The sequence below is a fragment of the Perissodus microlepis genome, chromosome 9 (genome assembly GCF_051167445.1).
Source record: "Perissodus microlepis isolate ML-2025 ecotype Zambia chromosome 9, ASM5116744v1, whole genome shotgun sequence".
NCBI lineage: Eukaryota > Metazoa > Chordata > Actinopteri > Cichliformes > Cichlidae > Perissodus > Perissodus microlepis.
Window position 1 is genome coordinate 24,650,012 of NC_140469.1, and position 13,534 is coordinate 24,663,545.

Below are 13,534 nucleotides of genomic sequence, written 5' to 3' on the forward strand. Positions count from 1 at the left end.
CAAACTTTGCAAACAGTTCAGGGGAAAAAAAGGCAAAGAAAATGAAGTTTTCTCATAATATATGAAGCGATATGGTTCTAAGAGCAAAAAGTTACTGACTCATTTTAAAGCAAAATATAGAAAAGGCATCAAAGGACAGAGAAAGAAGACCACGCAGTGTTGGCTCAGGTCTTTTAAGGAGATTTTCTTTGCCCACCACCATCCTACTTGTATGCTGTTCTCTGTGTTTTTTTCCCTTTACTTCCAACCGGCAGCTCTTCTGTTCTGCCCAAAGGGACATTGATCTCGGGTCACTGAGTATGGGCAGCCTTTGAGAGGCGAGTGTTAAGTGTCTGTGCTCCCTGCTGAAGAAATAATACACAAACCTCTTCCAAATTACATCATAGTGTACATTTTTACAGCTTGGTAAAGCATCTTCTTCGCTGTATCCGTGAAAATGGAGTTGGGTGGTTTTTCCAAGTTGAACTTGTATTTCAGTGGCAACCTTAAGGTCCATTTATTAGCACTTTCTAAAGATTCCAGCTGCATCCCACGGCCAACTCTAAAGTTTCATTATCAAGAGCAAAAATGATGTGACCTTGAAGTTAATTTTGCCTGACTGGTGTTTGGCCAAGATAGTTCAAGCTGATACTAAACAGCTTGTAGTATTTGTCAGCCGAAGGCCACGAGAAGGGATTGAGAGCATAGCATGGAACATAGCATTTTGTTAAAGACATTTAAAAAAGCTAACAGTGTTATGACATTTTTGACCATGTGAATAATATGAACAAGTTGTGTAAGTGTTTTATTCTGTTACAAGAGACCACTGCCATTGGGGTGCGCCAGGGAACCCAGTGGTTGCCATTGTTTAGGCAGGGTGTGCGTGTCAAATCAAAGGATTTCACACTGAAATGATTAATGTGTTTTGCTTCACTAGTCAGTGGTTTGAGTGTTGTGGCTAATTTGTATATGTGCATCAGTGGTTTTGAAAATAATCTAGATTTTTTTTTACAACCATGGACTTGAATATTAAACTTTAATATACAAACTGTCTCGTCTCTCTTGTGCTGTCTTTTTATTGCGCTCTCTTACACTTACAACTCTTACAATTGTCAGAAACAGTTTGAATCCATAGACAGTCCAATCATTAGTTTTAAAAGATTTAACAACAAAAGGAAAATCCACCAGATATAATGCGTGATGTCTGATAAATAACACTGGATTTCACTGGCAATTATATTTGGCATCACACTTGCATTTTAATCCAGCCTTTCCATGCCTTTCCCCTCCTGTAACATATTTGCATTTCAATTTAAAACTTCTCAATGGAAAATAACACATATTCTTAAGAAGGCTCTTTGCTGTTGTTTACAGCTCACACAAAGTATGCAGGAGAAGATGCAACTCTTTATCCCAGGGCTTCGTTTTAACGTGATAGAGGCCTGCCACTGTATATATATGGGTTGTGCTTTCAGTGTTTCAACAGGACTGTGGGTGCTCCTATGTAGGAGGAATGAAAACAAAGGGAAAGACAAGAGCGCTGTCATACTTCCTTCTTTTTCCTCAAAATATGCTGTGTGGTGATGGGGGAGTTTAAATAATAAAAAAAATAGATCAAAGAGGAAACAGCAATATTTTATCATCCTGGCTATGATTATCTCCCATTGCTCGAATGATAAATTTTTAGGTTTTTAGAATGAACCTCTTCACAGGCAGGTGATGTTGTGACTCATAATGATCTAAATGAGACCTTGAATCCATTAGTCTGAGCAGTGTGAATAACCAGGGGCTGGAGATTTTGTGGAGGTGGACAGCTCTGTCTCTGTATTGGCCAGAACCTCAGAATCAAAGGATATTCACCCACAAGAAACTAATGGAAGATGGAAATGAGCCTTTAGGGGAACCTGGGTTATTACTCTGGTAGAAAAATCTGACTTCAATCCAGAAAACTTTCTTGTCACAACACCTGTCCCAGGCACTTAGGCTCCCTGTGGTTCGTGAGCAGAGCTGGGGCAGCTGGTTCCATCCTTTCATTAGCCTTCTCGTGAATCTAATGCTTTAGTTGGATGATGCTGATGCTCCTTGTGCCCTGTGGCTCGAGGTTGTATGGCTCTCTGAGGCTGAATCAGTCCAGCTGCTCTTCCCTGCTGCTGCTGCTTCGGCTTGGTCTCTGGTGGCATTAGCCTTCCCAGGCTGCTGGCATCAGTGGAGCTTGTGGTGCTGCTGCTGGGGCACCGGGAGGAGCTGCGTGATGCCCGCTGCCTGAGATTTTGCGAAATAGATCTATGGAGGTTCATCATGGAGGAGTTGGCTGCCATGGTGACCACCCAGGGGTGGCGGACGGCTTGTTCGGCAGTTAGGCGGGTGGCCGGGTCCAACACTAGCAGGCGCAGAATGAAGTCCTTAGCCAAGTTGGACACTGAAGGCCAAGGCTGTGGATAGAACAAGCAGACTATTAACGCTCACACCCAAGAAGATGACAATTCAGCCTACACAACCCCTCATACACACACACACAGACACCCACAGCGCTCTAATAGCTGGGTATCTAGAAGAAGCGCCTGCACAGATTCCGAGCTGCTTCAAAGCGGGATGCAAGATTTCATTCTAACAAAGCAATAAAACTATGATCCCTGAGCTCTGCAGGCCTAACAAGCAGAACTAAACTCAAAAGAAAGCTAAATGTCACTGGGCAAAAGGAAGCAGCAGTCTTGGCTGAATGAATACAAAGACTGGGAGGTAGGACAGCTCTGCTGCATGTGTGGGATTTTTTTGGGTGCACGTTTAATCTTAGCCTGCATTAGCTTCACAATAAAGGCAGCAAAGATGAGCTTCAGTGGAATCCATTGCAAATCATCCGCCTTGTCATGACCCAAGCTGACATTAAAGAGTGCTTTGAAATCGGCAAAGCCATCTTTGCAGGGTGAGAGAAGACATCAGAATCCTTATCATAATTCAAATTCATTAAATTATTCATCACAGCCTTGGTTCTTAGTCAGTGAATCAGGCCTGCCTCGGGAAAGTGATGACCTTTGTGCTTCCATCAAATTTTAAATAAAAATATTATTGATACAGATTTTCAACTAGATTGATCTGGAATCAAAGAAAAAAGAAAAACAGGCAACTGGTTAATGTTGAATGGTCATAATCATTATCACAATTTTACAAAAATCTTTGATTACAATTAAACTAAGAAAACATACATATAAATATATTCAAAACAATAAAAACTTGACATAATAAAGCAATACTCTAAGTAAAAATGACAACAAAAGGTCGCTGTGCTTGATGTGACCAAGAAGTTTCACATTTAAAAGAAATTAACTTCTCTAATTGTACAAATTTCAGATGGTTCCACTTGTCTGGCTTTTAGCAAATTAAATCCATTTTTTTTCTAATGTTGGCATTAAGAGACAGTTTTCATCTTAGAACCTGGTCCAGTGCAATACTGATTTATAGTTTCACATGTATGTGAAGCCAGAGATTTGCCAAAACTCACCTATATGTTTTATTTAAAGCACAGTTTGTCATCCAGCCAAGCACATTTTTTTTTTATTTTTTAATGAGAGGATATTTTCAGCATGAGAGTTTTCAGTATGTGTCCTGCTGAAAGTAGTGATGTTTACTTCTAAAGGCAGCATTTAGATCTGAGTTTAAATCAATTTAGGACTGAATTGTAGGAGTACAGTACCACTTGGGCCACAAAAGGAACTATCGTCTATGAAAAAGTATTATTTAAAGATAGAGATGAATTGTAGTCCTTCTAAATTTTGACACTTTTAAAAAAATGGCAACTAAAAGAGGTCCTAAAACAGAATCCTGTGGCACACCTTTGTTAACACTTATGTAACTAGAGTAATTAGCAAACAAATTGCATGATTTTTCCATCAAATTTGGTTATTTCAATTATTACTGAGTAGTAATGAGCACAATGAAAAGATCCCTTTCTTAATCTCTGTTCTCTATTTCCATATTCAGCACAGTGAGCTCACATATTTCTCTGGCATGTTTGTCTGAGGACTGAAAAAGCTAAACGCAGTGAAATCAGAGTGTAAAACTCTCTGCTTCTTTGCTCAACCTTGCTCAGACTAAATCTCACTCTTTAGGGAGGTCTAGCTCTCCATTTTAATCCTGAAATACATTTCTCTCTCCTTTTTTTGTCTCTGGCGGAGTAATGACAATTAATCAAGCATGAAATTGACAATCGCGAGACTGTTGCCGGTGAGAGGAATTCAAAGAAGTGGGGGACTTTCTTATTCTCACAGTGTAGTGACTGGGGGTGGGGTGGGGAGTGTGAGTGAGAGTGAGACTGTAAGCACGGCACAGGGTGCTGAGCTGCCAGCAGAACGAGTCTTAAAAAAAACAGAAAAGATTCTCAGTCAAACTTTCTTCTCACACTGTTGTTATTTCACACCTGAGAGGCAAGCAGAGTGACACCGTTTGATTGAGCTCCCACGACTAACAAGTCTGACTTTCCCCTTTATCTGGCACTGGTGGTGATTTGGCGAGGCCTCTTATTACCTTGCCATAAAATACACACTTGATAGCAGCTGTGGCTAGCAGATGCCTTTTGTCCTTGATCTGAAATAACGGGAATACATACGTTTACTGCCTGATGGCAATGTATGAGAAAAAAGCTGGAATTATGCAGCAAAAGTCTTTGATGCTGCTGTTGAGAGGTATCAAAAGTTTCCCTTCCTCCTGTACACTTAAAGAAGAAGAGACATAACTGAGTTGCCTCCTTGGAACCGAGCCTCCTTCAGGAAGTTTATCTCTCCCCCTTATTTTGAACATTTTTCACGTCAAAATACACAAAGGCTTTATTGCGTTTAGAGGAAGGGGGTGAGAGCTAGTGTTATACATCACTGCTGAGCTGAGAGCTAGCCAACGAGGGGAGAGAAAGAGAGAGGAGGGAGATGAGTGGAGTGCAGATACGGTATAAGCAGTGGAAAAACCTACAGGGCTTGGCTTATTGAGCAACATCTTGTTAGAGTGAATGAGAAGCTCCAGTGACTGTGTTTGCGCCACGCTACATCTTTACCTGACAAAGCTGTAATTGCAACAAATGAAGAAAACGCTAGAAGCTTGGATTGCGCTAATGTGATCAGGAGGATAATGCACTTTTGAGTAATGAGTGTTACCGGCCCGGCTCAGGCCCGCAACAAACAAAGGACAACCGGGTTCAATTTCCTGATCAGTTTATCTAATTGAACATGTAGGGGTGTGTGGACGTGTCAGGTGTCAGTGGTGCATGGTAAATGTTTGCAGGGTGCTGGACAGGGAGAAGCAGAAGATGCCCAGAGAGTGGACTAAAAGAGCAGGCGTTATACCCTTTGTTACTCTCACCTCTCAGGTGCAACCATCAAGGCTCCTGCTGGGAGTAAAAAGGGAGAAGCAGCAAGAGCAGATCACATGAAGCACTCCACGAGTGTCTGTCTCACAATTTACTGCAATCTGATTCACCTGGCAGCCTTCCCTGAGCAAGAAAGCCAAGGTAAATATGCTTCATCATAATAAGTCCAAATAGAGAAGGTGGCCTGTTGCTAATTCAGGTGAAAGTACCAGCTAACCCACAGTAATCAAAATATCAATACTCGGATGCAGGAGAGAGTGGGCTGTCATGTACAATATACTATGGCCAAGTGGAGGCTGGGGCTGTTCACATGGTGCTCACTAGGGGGCAGACTGGCCTAACCATTACCCCATTTGGCCTCCTGCTTGGAGATGTAGACATTTGGGCTGGGTCAGGAAAGTGTGGCTTCCATAACACAGTGGCAGAATGCAGAGGAGGTTACCAGGCTACCTGGACAGAACTATTGCGAGGACTGCTGCTTTACATGCAAAAGACTGCCACACATTCACGCTCGCAGGCACACAAACAAAATACAGTCACACAGATGAGATATCCCCGATTATGTGCAAAGGAAATTATTTGTCTTATACAGGGAGAAGGGACTAAGTGATAAGGCGTTCAAAGCCCTTGAGGCTACATCCGTTCCTTCTTCTGTCTTGCTTGTCCTCTGCCCCCTCCTCTTTTCCTCACTCGCATCCTCGCTCACTCCCCTGCCATCAATCCCCGGCTCCCCCTCTTCCTCACACTCACTACTGAGCAAACGCATCAGCGTGAGTTTGCACTACAGGTCCTCAGGCGAGGAGCTGCTGCACCTGTGAGTGGAGCGTGCATGGCACGTATGAATGTACCGTTTGTGTGTTTGCTGCTAGTGCAATAAAAGAAGGGGTGGGGGCTGCCGGTGAGACAAAGGGACCCAATTCATGGGAAGGTGCCAGCGGCCTTCTGCATTTCCGATTCAGTCTCACCTTCGCCTCTCTCCTCAAACCTCTCCCATCCCACTCACATTTTCACGCAAAATTACACACATACATGTGCCCAAAGTCCCCGTTCAGCCTGAATAAAAACAAAAGGTTGCTGATACATTTGGAAAAATGTTTGTAATTGCAGCCCCTGTGTATTAATTTACATAGTGAGGAAGAGGAGAAAAAACAGTTATGTCCATCTGTACCTGAAGTTAATCCTTTTTGCTACACTGCATCATTGAATACATATTTATACATGGTCTCCGATGACTGCAGTCTGCTGTTAATGCTTAAAAAAAAAACATGTGTTAATGCATGTGGTTATACAGAAATATGCTAACTTACTTAACATGGCTTTGGGCTGGGTAGAGTGAAACTTTTAGGCTTAAAAGTAATAACTCATTCCTGTAACACTGTAAATTCAAACAATACCCTCACTTATATTGAGTTATTTGCATTGAGTTTTTGCTTTAGAGTACAGCCTTGCATACTTGTTTGATTTAATAATTTGATCTGGTTTCATCGTCGGCACTGTTAATATTTAACTTTAAACCCTTAAGTTAGCAGCGCAGGGATTTTTGTTTCAGTTATTTTGCAGTCTGACTTCGAGTCTTGTGGTGATTGAGATTCTTGTTTTGATTAGTGCTCCTGGTCAGTGGTGTTGTTAGGGTTTGTGGACCTGTTATTGCGCAGCGCATGGGGAACAGAAATGTAACAAAAGTGGGATTTTTTTTAGTTCTCTTTTCTCTTTAAATGATAAAATTCGCTAAACCTAGTTTGTCCAAAGTGCATTTAATTCAAACTGAAATTCTTTTAGTTCATGTGAATTATCCTCCTTAGTACTAAACACTCAAAATATTATTATTCACCCTTATTAAGCAGATAGGCATATTTTATGAGGCAGCAAGTCTACATAATTTTTATGCATTTATTTATTTATTTTTTGTAAAGCCCATTAAACAAATTTGCGTTGCCGTAACACTTCATAATGCAAAAGGGGCTGATACGCTGGATAGGTAACAAAAATCTAATAAATGTACCGGGCTTGCTCTAATACAGCACTGCAGTTTTTTAATAAATAAATAGCAGCGGGTATTTGGGTTTTAAACCATATCTAGATTTACCAGATGGTTTCCACTGTTTAATATTATCACTTGTTGTGTCAAATTGTACTAATTTACTGCATCTCTGCCATCTTGTTGAAGCAGAATGTGCACTGCCAGCAAATGTCTTCAAAGGCTGTCTTGGCATGCTGACTGCATCTGTGATCATACCAACTTTATTTTTACTCCTTTTTTTCCTGCTGACCACAGAAATCGAGTTAATTATGTCTTCATTCCTTTCGACTGCTTTACTTTCAGTGTCTCGCTATGGCATTTGCTTTGTTCGCACTATTACGCCATACTGGGACACTTGATTGGAACGAGCCATCGTTCATGTTATTGGCAACACCTGCTCTCCAGTCTCTGTGGAGGTGAAAATGCACAGATTGGATTGACATCCAATCACATTCACTTGTAACATCTCAAGTCAAGAAGATATTACTCCAGGCAAACCACCCCTGTCACTCAGTAGTAGTACGCCGTAAGACACTGAGGATCCAGTCAGTCAGTGTTCCCCTTCTTGCTGCGAAAAGCATTGTGTACATTTTTTGGGAAGGGGGCAAAGTCCAATAGTCACTTTGTTTAATTGGTGGACATATCATTCCAACTGATGCGCTTCAAGTCAAGTTTAGTATGTGAAAGAAATTCCTGAGGCACCCAAAGAGAGGAACCCTTCTTAATGACATGAGGAGCCCTTGTGATGACAGACGTCCACGTTTTGTGGGTACTTGTCAACCTTCACTACATTATTATCACAGCGTGCGCGCTTAACTGTGTTGTCACTCTGCTGGAGAGGGTGGATACTCGCACATGTCAGAGAATAAGTGTCTTGTCAACATGGAAATGTGATTGATGGCTGATCTATCAAGCCCTGGACTGTTACTCAGCCATGTATGATGTCTTTATAATACGACCATATGAATTTACAGATTGATGCCTTGACTGCATCTCACTGAGATGTGAGAGACTGAGCGTATGGTTCTATAAATGTTGCTTTTAGCTTTAATGTCAAGACTGTTTCCTCACTAGCGTGGCCTACATATGAGCTATGTCAAAAACCACCGTGAAAAACATAAAATAAGCTCTTGCATAAAGTCTAGAAGGATTTTGCATTATTGTTCAGCTGGTGGTCAGTGCAGCGGTAAACACAGGGATAATAGTCCAGGGCCTATGTAAGGGAGCCTCTTGTATGCCAGACTAAAATGTCAGACTGCATCCCTAAGAATCGAGCCAGGCTTAAAGCCCAGTGAATAATCCAGCGTTGTGTGTAATCAGCGTGAAAGAACAAGCCCGAACTCACTACTGAGCTTGACTGAATAGGCTGTTAAAAATACCCACTTCAGTTATATGACATAGGGAAGTGGGGAGAAAATCACGCAAGGCCCCATTTCCCACCATTTCAAAGCATTCTCAAAGAACCAAACCAAGCGAGGAACTCAAAGACATCACAACAAACTTTCACATTTTCATTCATGTGCTTTGCAATATTGCAGAAGAAGACATGAAAACAAGGAGAGGTTCACCTTGTTACCACACCAGCACTGCAATGTGCTGAGCTGACTTTTTTTTCCTACTTATATCAGGCAAGGATGGAAGGATGGTACTATTTCTGGTAGTTCTGATAGCGTAGTGATTAAGGTATGAATTATTATTGTGTGGTGAGTAGATGTAATGACCATATGTGAAGAAATGTTTTGCATAATTTCAGAGCATGCACGTCATAAATAATGCCAGATTATACTATAGGGAGAAGACCAGATGTCAAAATGAAAATCAGGGATTTAGTTAAAACTACATTTTTATCAATGATTATGCTGGAAGCAGATGCACTTCACTGGGTGAGGCCACAGCTGGCCAAAGAGTTGAAAATGAACAAAGACGCATTTCTAATAGATGCTCAAGGTTACCTTGACAGTTTTCTCCAGCTTCCTCCTGTTTTCAAGATTAAGATTTAATGCGTTATGCCAACACAAACTGGGTTTTGCCCTAACAAAAGTAAAGTTGGTATTTAAAAAGAGAGCGCAATGGCAAGATTGCTTGTAAGAGGTGGAAACTTGGAGATTTTTGCAACTGAGCCTCCTGCATACGCATTCCTGGCAGTTTCTTTCTCAAGGCATAAAATATAGAAAGAGGAATATTTAAATCAAGCATGAAAACTGATGCAGGTGCAGGATTTTCACAGCCTGCACGATCAGATTTGAAGTGAAATAGCTGAAGAACTGAGAGAACAAAGGGATGACGACATGGACTTTGAACTCTATCTTGAAAACAATCGTGCCTTAGATAGAGATCAAACACAGTTTTCCCTAATAAAGTTTTATTACAGTCAAATTAAACTGTTAAAATTTCAGGACCATGGACAGCGCTCACAGTTTTCACCATAATCTCATGAGTTGTCCTCTAACACGACCTGCACAAATTCAGCTGCATGCACTCTGTGTATCTGTGCTCTATATGCCATGGATTGTCAGACACACACACACACACACACACACACACACACACACACACACACACACACACACACACACAAGATTCCCCATGAAATCTGCAAAAAAATGCGTTGCACATGTTGACGGTAAAGAAATAAACTTTTGTTAATCAGGCATTTCCTGAAGTGATCTAAGTTGTTTTAATAGAAGAGCGCAACAGAACCAATGTCAAAAAATATTTGCACGGTTTGCAGTCTCACATTACTGCCTGTCAGTTACTGAAGAATGTTTTCATTATAATAATTCTCTGCCACATTAGGCCTAGATTTAACATATACATGTATGACCTAAATTTAAATGCTTTTCTGGTTGCAATTAACAAGCTGTGCCTGTCCTGTTAGGAAATTGCCTGCAGCTGAATCTCATCACTCAGTTTGCGATCATGCTCCAAACTGAATGGCTCTTGGGAGATTGGGCATGTTTTATTGAAATAAACCGACTGTGCCTGTGTTTAGAAACCAGTGCAACATGCAGATCACAAATAAAAGTTACCACAGCACTATTTGGAAATATAAAAGAAGTATAAAACTTGATCATAATTTTGCATTCCTTAAACCAAGCAATCACTGTGCTAGCAACAAGCTACAGCACGTTAACAGTCACTTTAAACAGACAGTTTCGCTGAGTGTTGCTAGAGTTCAGCATATGAATACCTCTCTCAGTGGGGGAAAGGTCACCTCACAATATAAAATGCAAAGAAAACACATTTAACTGTATAAAAATATGATTTCAGTATGGAATTATTTTAGCACTCTACCTAGTTAGCTGCTAATAGGCTAATATTAGCTATGTGCTAGCAACCTATACTGGCTTGACCTAAGGCACTTCGAAACATATTAATGTTAATAATACTTTAGCTTTTAAATCATCCACATTCTACACCAACACAAGTGACATGATACTAATATAAATTGGTTTAGGTTAATTTGGATACTTATCAGTAAGTCGGCCTACAGATTTTCAGGATCCCACAGTTTTCCATTTTCACCTGGTCCTTATGGCTGATATCCACTTGTTTGTCATTAAAGGGTATGTTTTTCAGTTCAGTCTGTAAATTACATCTGTGGGCTACTTTTCCTGCACATAGTGTCTCTAACAACATTGCCATTTTGTGTATTTTTCATTTCATAATTAGCAGAAAAACATCAACAAACAGGCACATTTACCCCAAAAAAACTTAATAAAAAGACGCAAATTCTTCTTGAATCTGCTGTGGGTGGCACTTAAATGCACTCTGTCTTCATATTTCCTTTATTCTGGTCAAAGAGTTTTAGCAGTAGCACAATGTGCTTAGGGTGCAAAGTTTTCTCATTTAGTTTATTAAATCCTCTAGAACCTCTATTTGCTATCCAAAATTACTTACTAAACATAACTGAACTCTAATCTGCAACAAAAAGTCCAGTAAACTTACATTTCCACGGAAGCTATATTTTCCTCTCAGAATGGATCTGTAGAGCCGTGTGCGGCTGTCATCCTCAAACGGCACGGTTCCACTCAGCAAAATGTAGGCAATTACCCCTAAAGCCCACATGTCCACTGCACAGGAATAGGGTCTCCTCAGCAACATTTCAGGAGCCATGTACTCAGGTGTTCCACAAGTGGCCCTCAAAGACCACGACTCTCCAGTTTCCTCGTTGCCTCGTTCAGAAATCTCACACCTGGTGAGTGTGCTGGCAAAAGCAGACAATCCAAAGTCGGTCACCAACAATCTGGAGTCTGCTCCGGGATGGTAGTACAGAAGATTCTCAGGCTTCAAGTCTCTGTGGGTGATTCCCAGGCTGTGCAGGTATACCAATGCAGCCAGTATCATCTGGATGGCCTGGGTAGCATCTTGCTCAGTGAAGTGGCTCCTGCTGACAACACGGTCCAAAAGTTCCCCTCCTGTCGCCAGTTCCAGTACCATGTAAACACGCTGTGGAAACTGGAACACCTCAACCAGCTGAATGACATTAGCATGGCTCACCCGCTGCAGCACTGCTAGTTCAGAATCACACACCTCACGACCCTCTGGGGCCTCTACCTCCATCATTTTTATGGCAAAGGGCTGGCGAGTTGCCCTGTGCTCCACACGCACAACACGACTGAAGCTTCCACGACCAATCAGGGCTTTGATGTCATACCTGACAGGGCAGAAGGGGAATGGTGACTCATTACAGCATAACTATCTCATGATACACTGCTGCAAAGCACTAAATGTCTCTCCCTGCAGCTGCAGTCCTGATGTATGGGAATATATGTTTTGCACTATGCTATACAGCATGCAAAGTCGATCAAACCAATACGTATGATCCTGATTTAGATCGCCAATAAACAAGGCAATACTTTATGCAAGCTTTGAATTATGGGATGATGAGCAATACACATGTTTCCCCTTAAAAAGGAATCAGTTTTGTTCCTTTAATTGTTTCTAGGCCTTTATCTGACAAGTACAGGAAGGCGGTGTTTCCGGTATTAAAACCCCCAAGGATCTCAAATGACTGTCTACCATTATTGCAGGATGTTGGGTTGGAAAGAATGAGAAAGAGGAATGTTAAAAGGCTCCTATGAGCACTGCAAATGCAGGCTTTTCCACTTATGTTTGGCTGTAAATTGCTATTGCCAAATAGTGTACTGGCCTCAAGATTAGTGGATAAAAGCCATTCTATCAGTTGCCACTTTCCTGGATTTTGAGAGGCCTAAATTTCAACCATCCACCATATTATAATTGAATCTTGATTTTTTTTTTTCCAGTACAAAATTGGCAGATTTAAATATCATGGATGTACAAAATACAATTTCCAGCAAGCATAGCAGGAAAAATACTGTCTGCTTTAAAAACTCTGAAGAAATAATTATTCAAACTGTGAACACTTACCGTGCTGTGACGCGTGGCTCAAACTTGTCCTTATACCTGGGAACCTTGTTCCATTCTTGTCTTTGTTTGATTTGCTGTTTGCTGCTTGATCCTAGGTGAGGATTATCAACACTGGCAGAAAACCATGGACTTTTTTGCTTCTTCTTTTGTTTCTTTGGCTCATCATCATCCTCATGTCCTTTACTGAAAGCTACTAGTGACTGCACCACACTTACATAGCTTTTCTTAGATGCCTCAGGCAGCACCTTACTGTTCCCACAACCCATTTCTAAGACCAACATTTACCATGGAGTGAGCCGAGATTCCCCTTCATCTGCTGTGAACTGAAAGTGGCCTGAAAATAAAAAAACCCCCAAACAAACCCAACTACCTGCTTGAGGTGTGTACACAGAAACAGTAAAGCTCCACCTTCCCACTAAGTTTGAATTTGTCAGGTGTGTGAAGTGATCCTTTCAGTCACTTGTGGTAAAAATGTCACGTAAACAGCAGTTGTTTTGAAGCTATTGTCACTCCTTGTAGATTGTTGCTATACTGCCACAGTAGCAGGAAAAGGAGTCAGGACTCCTGTCACTAGGCAACATAACACTGTAACCAAGAAAAAACAAAAAAGTGGAAAAAAGAGAACAAATTCTTCTCCAAATTAAACATATAACTAAATAAATAGTCTTTCTACATGCAGATATGTGAGTGCCGGGAGTCAAATATTGCTGATGAGGCATTTCTTTTGATTTAAAATAAATTCAGCATGGGAGTCTAAGGAGATCCAGCCTCAGGTGGCAGCTGTGGCAAGC

General features: G+C 41.2%; 1 protein-coding gene across 1 annotated transcript; it reads right to left on the minus strand.

Moving 5' to 3' along the window:
* Nucleotides 1-2,012: 2,012 nt before the first annotated feature.
* On the minus strand, nucleotides 2,013-13,009 carry LOC146380586 (serine/threonine-protein kinase H1-like). Its single transcript, XM_084939943.1, has 3 exons — nucleotides 12,744-13,009; nucleotides 11,301-12,009; nucleotides 2,013-2,411 (listed from the first exon to the last, which is right to left on the minus strand). The coding sequence occupies exons 1-3, from the start codon at nucleotides 13,007-13,009 to the stop codon at nucleotides 2,013-2,015; spliced, it is 1,374 nt and encodes a 457-aa protein (XP_084796069.1).
* Nucleotides 13,010-13,534: the final 525 nt, after the last annotated feature.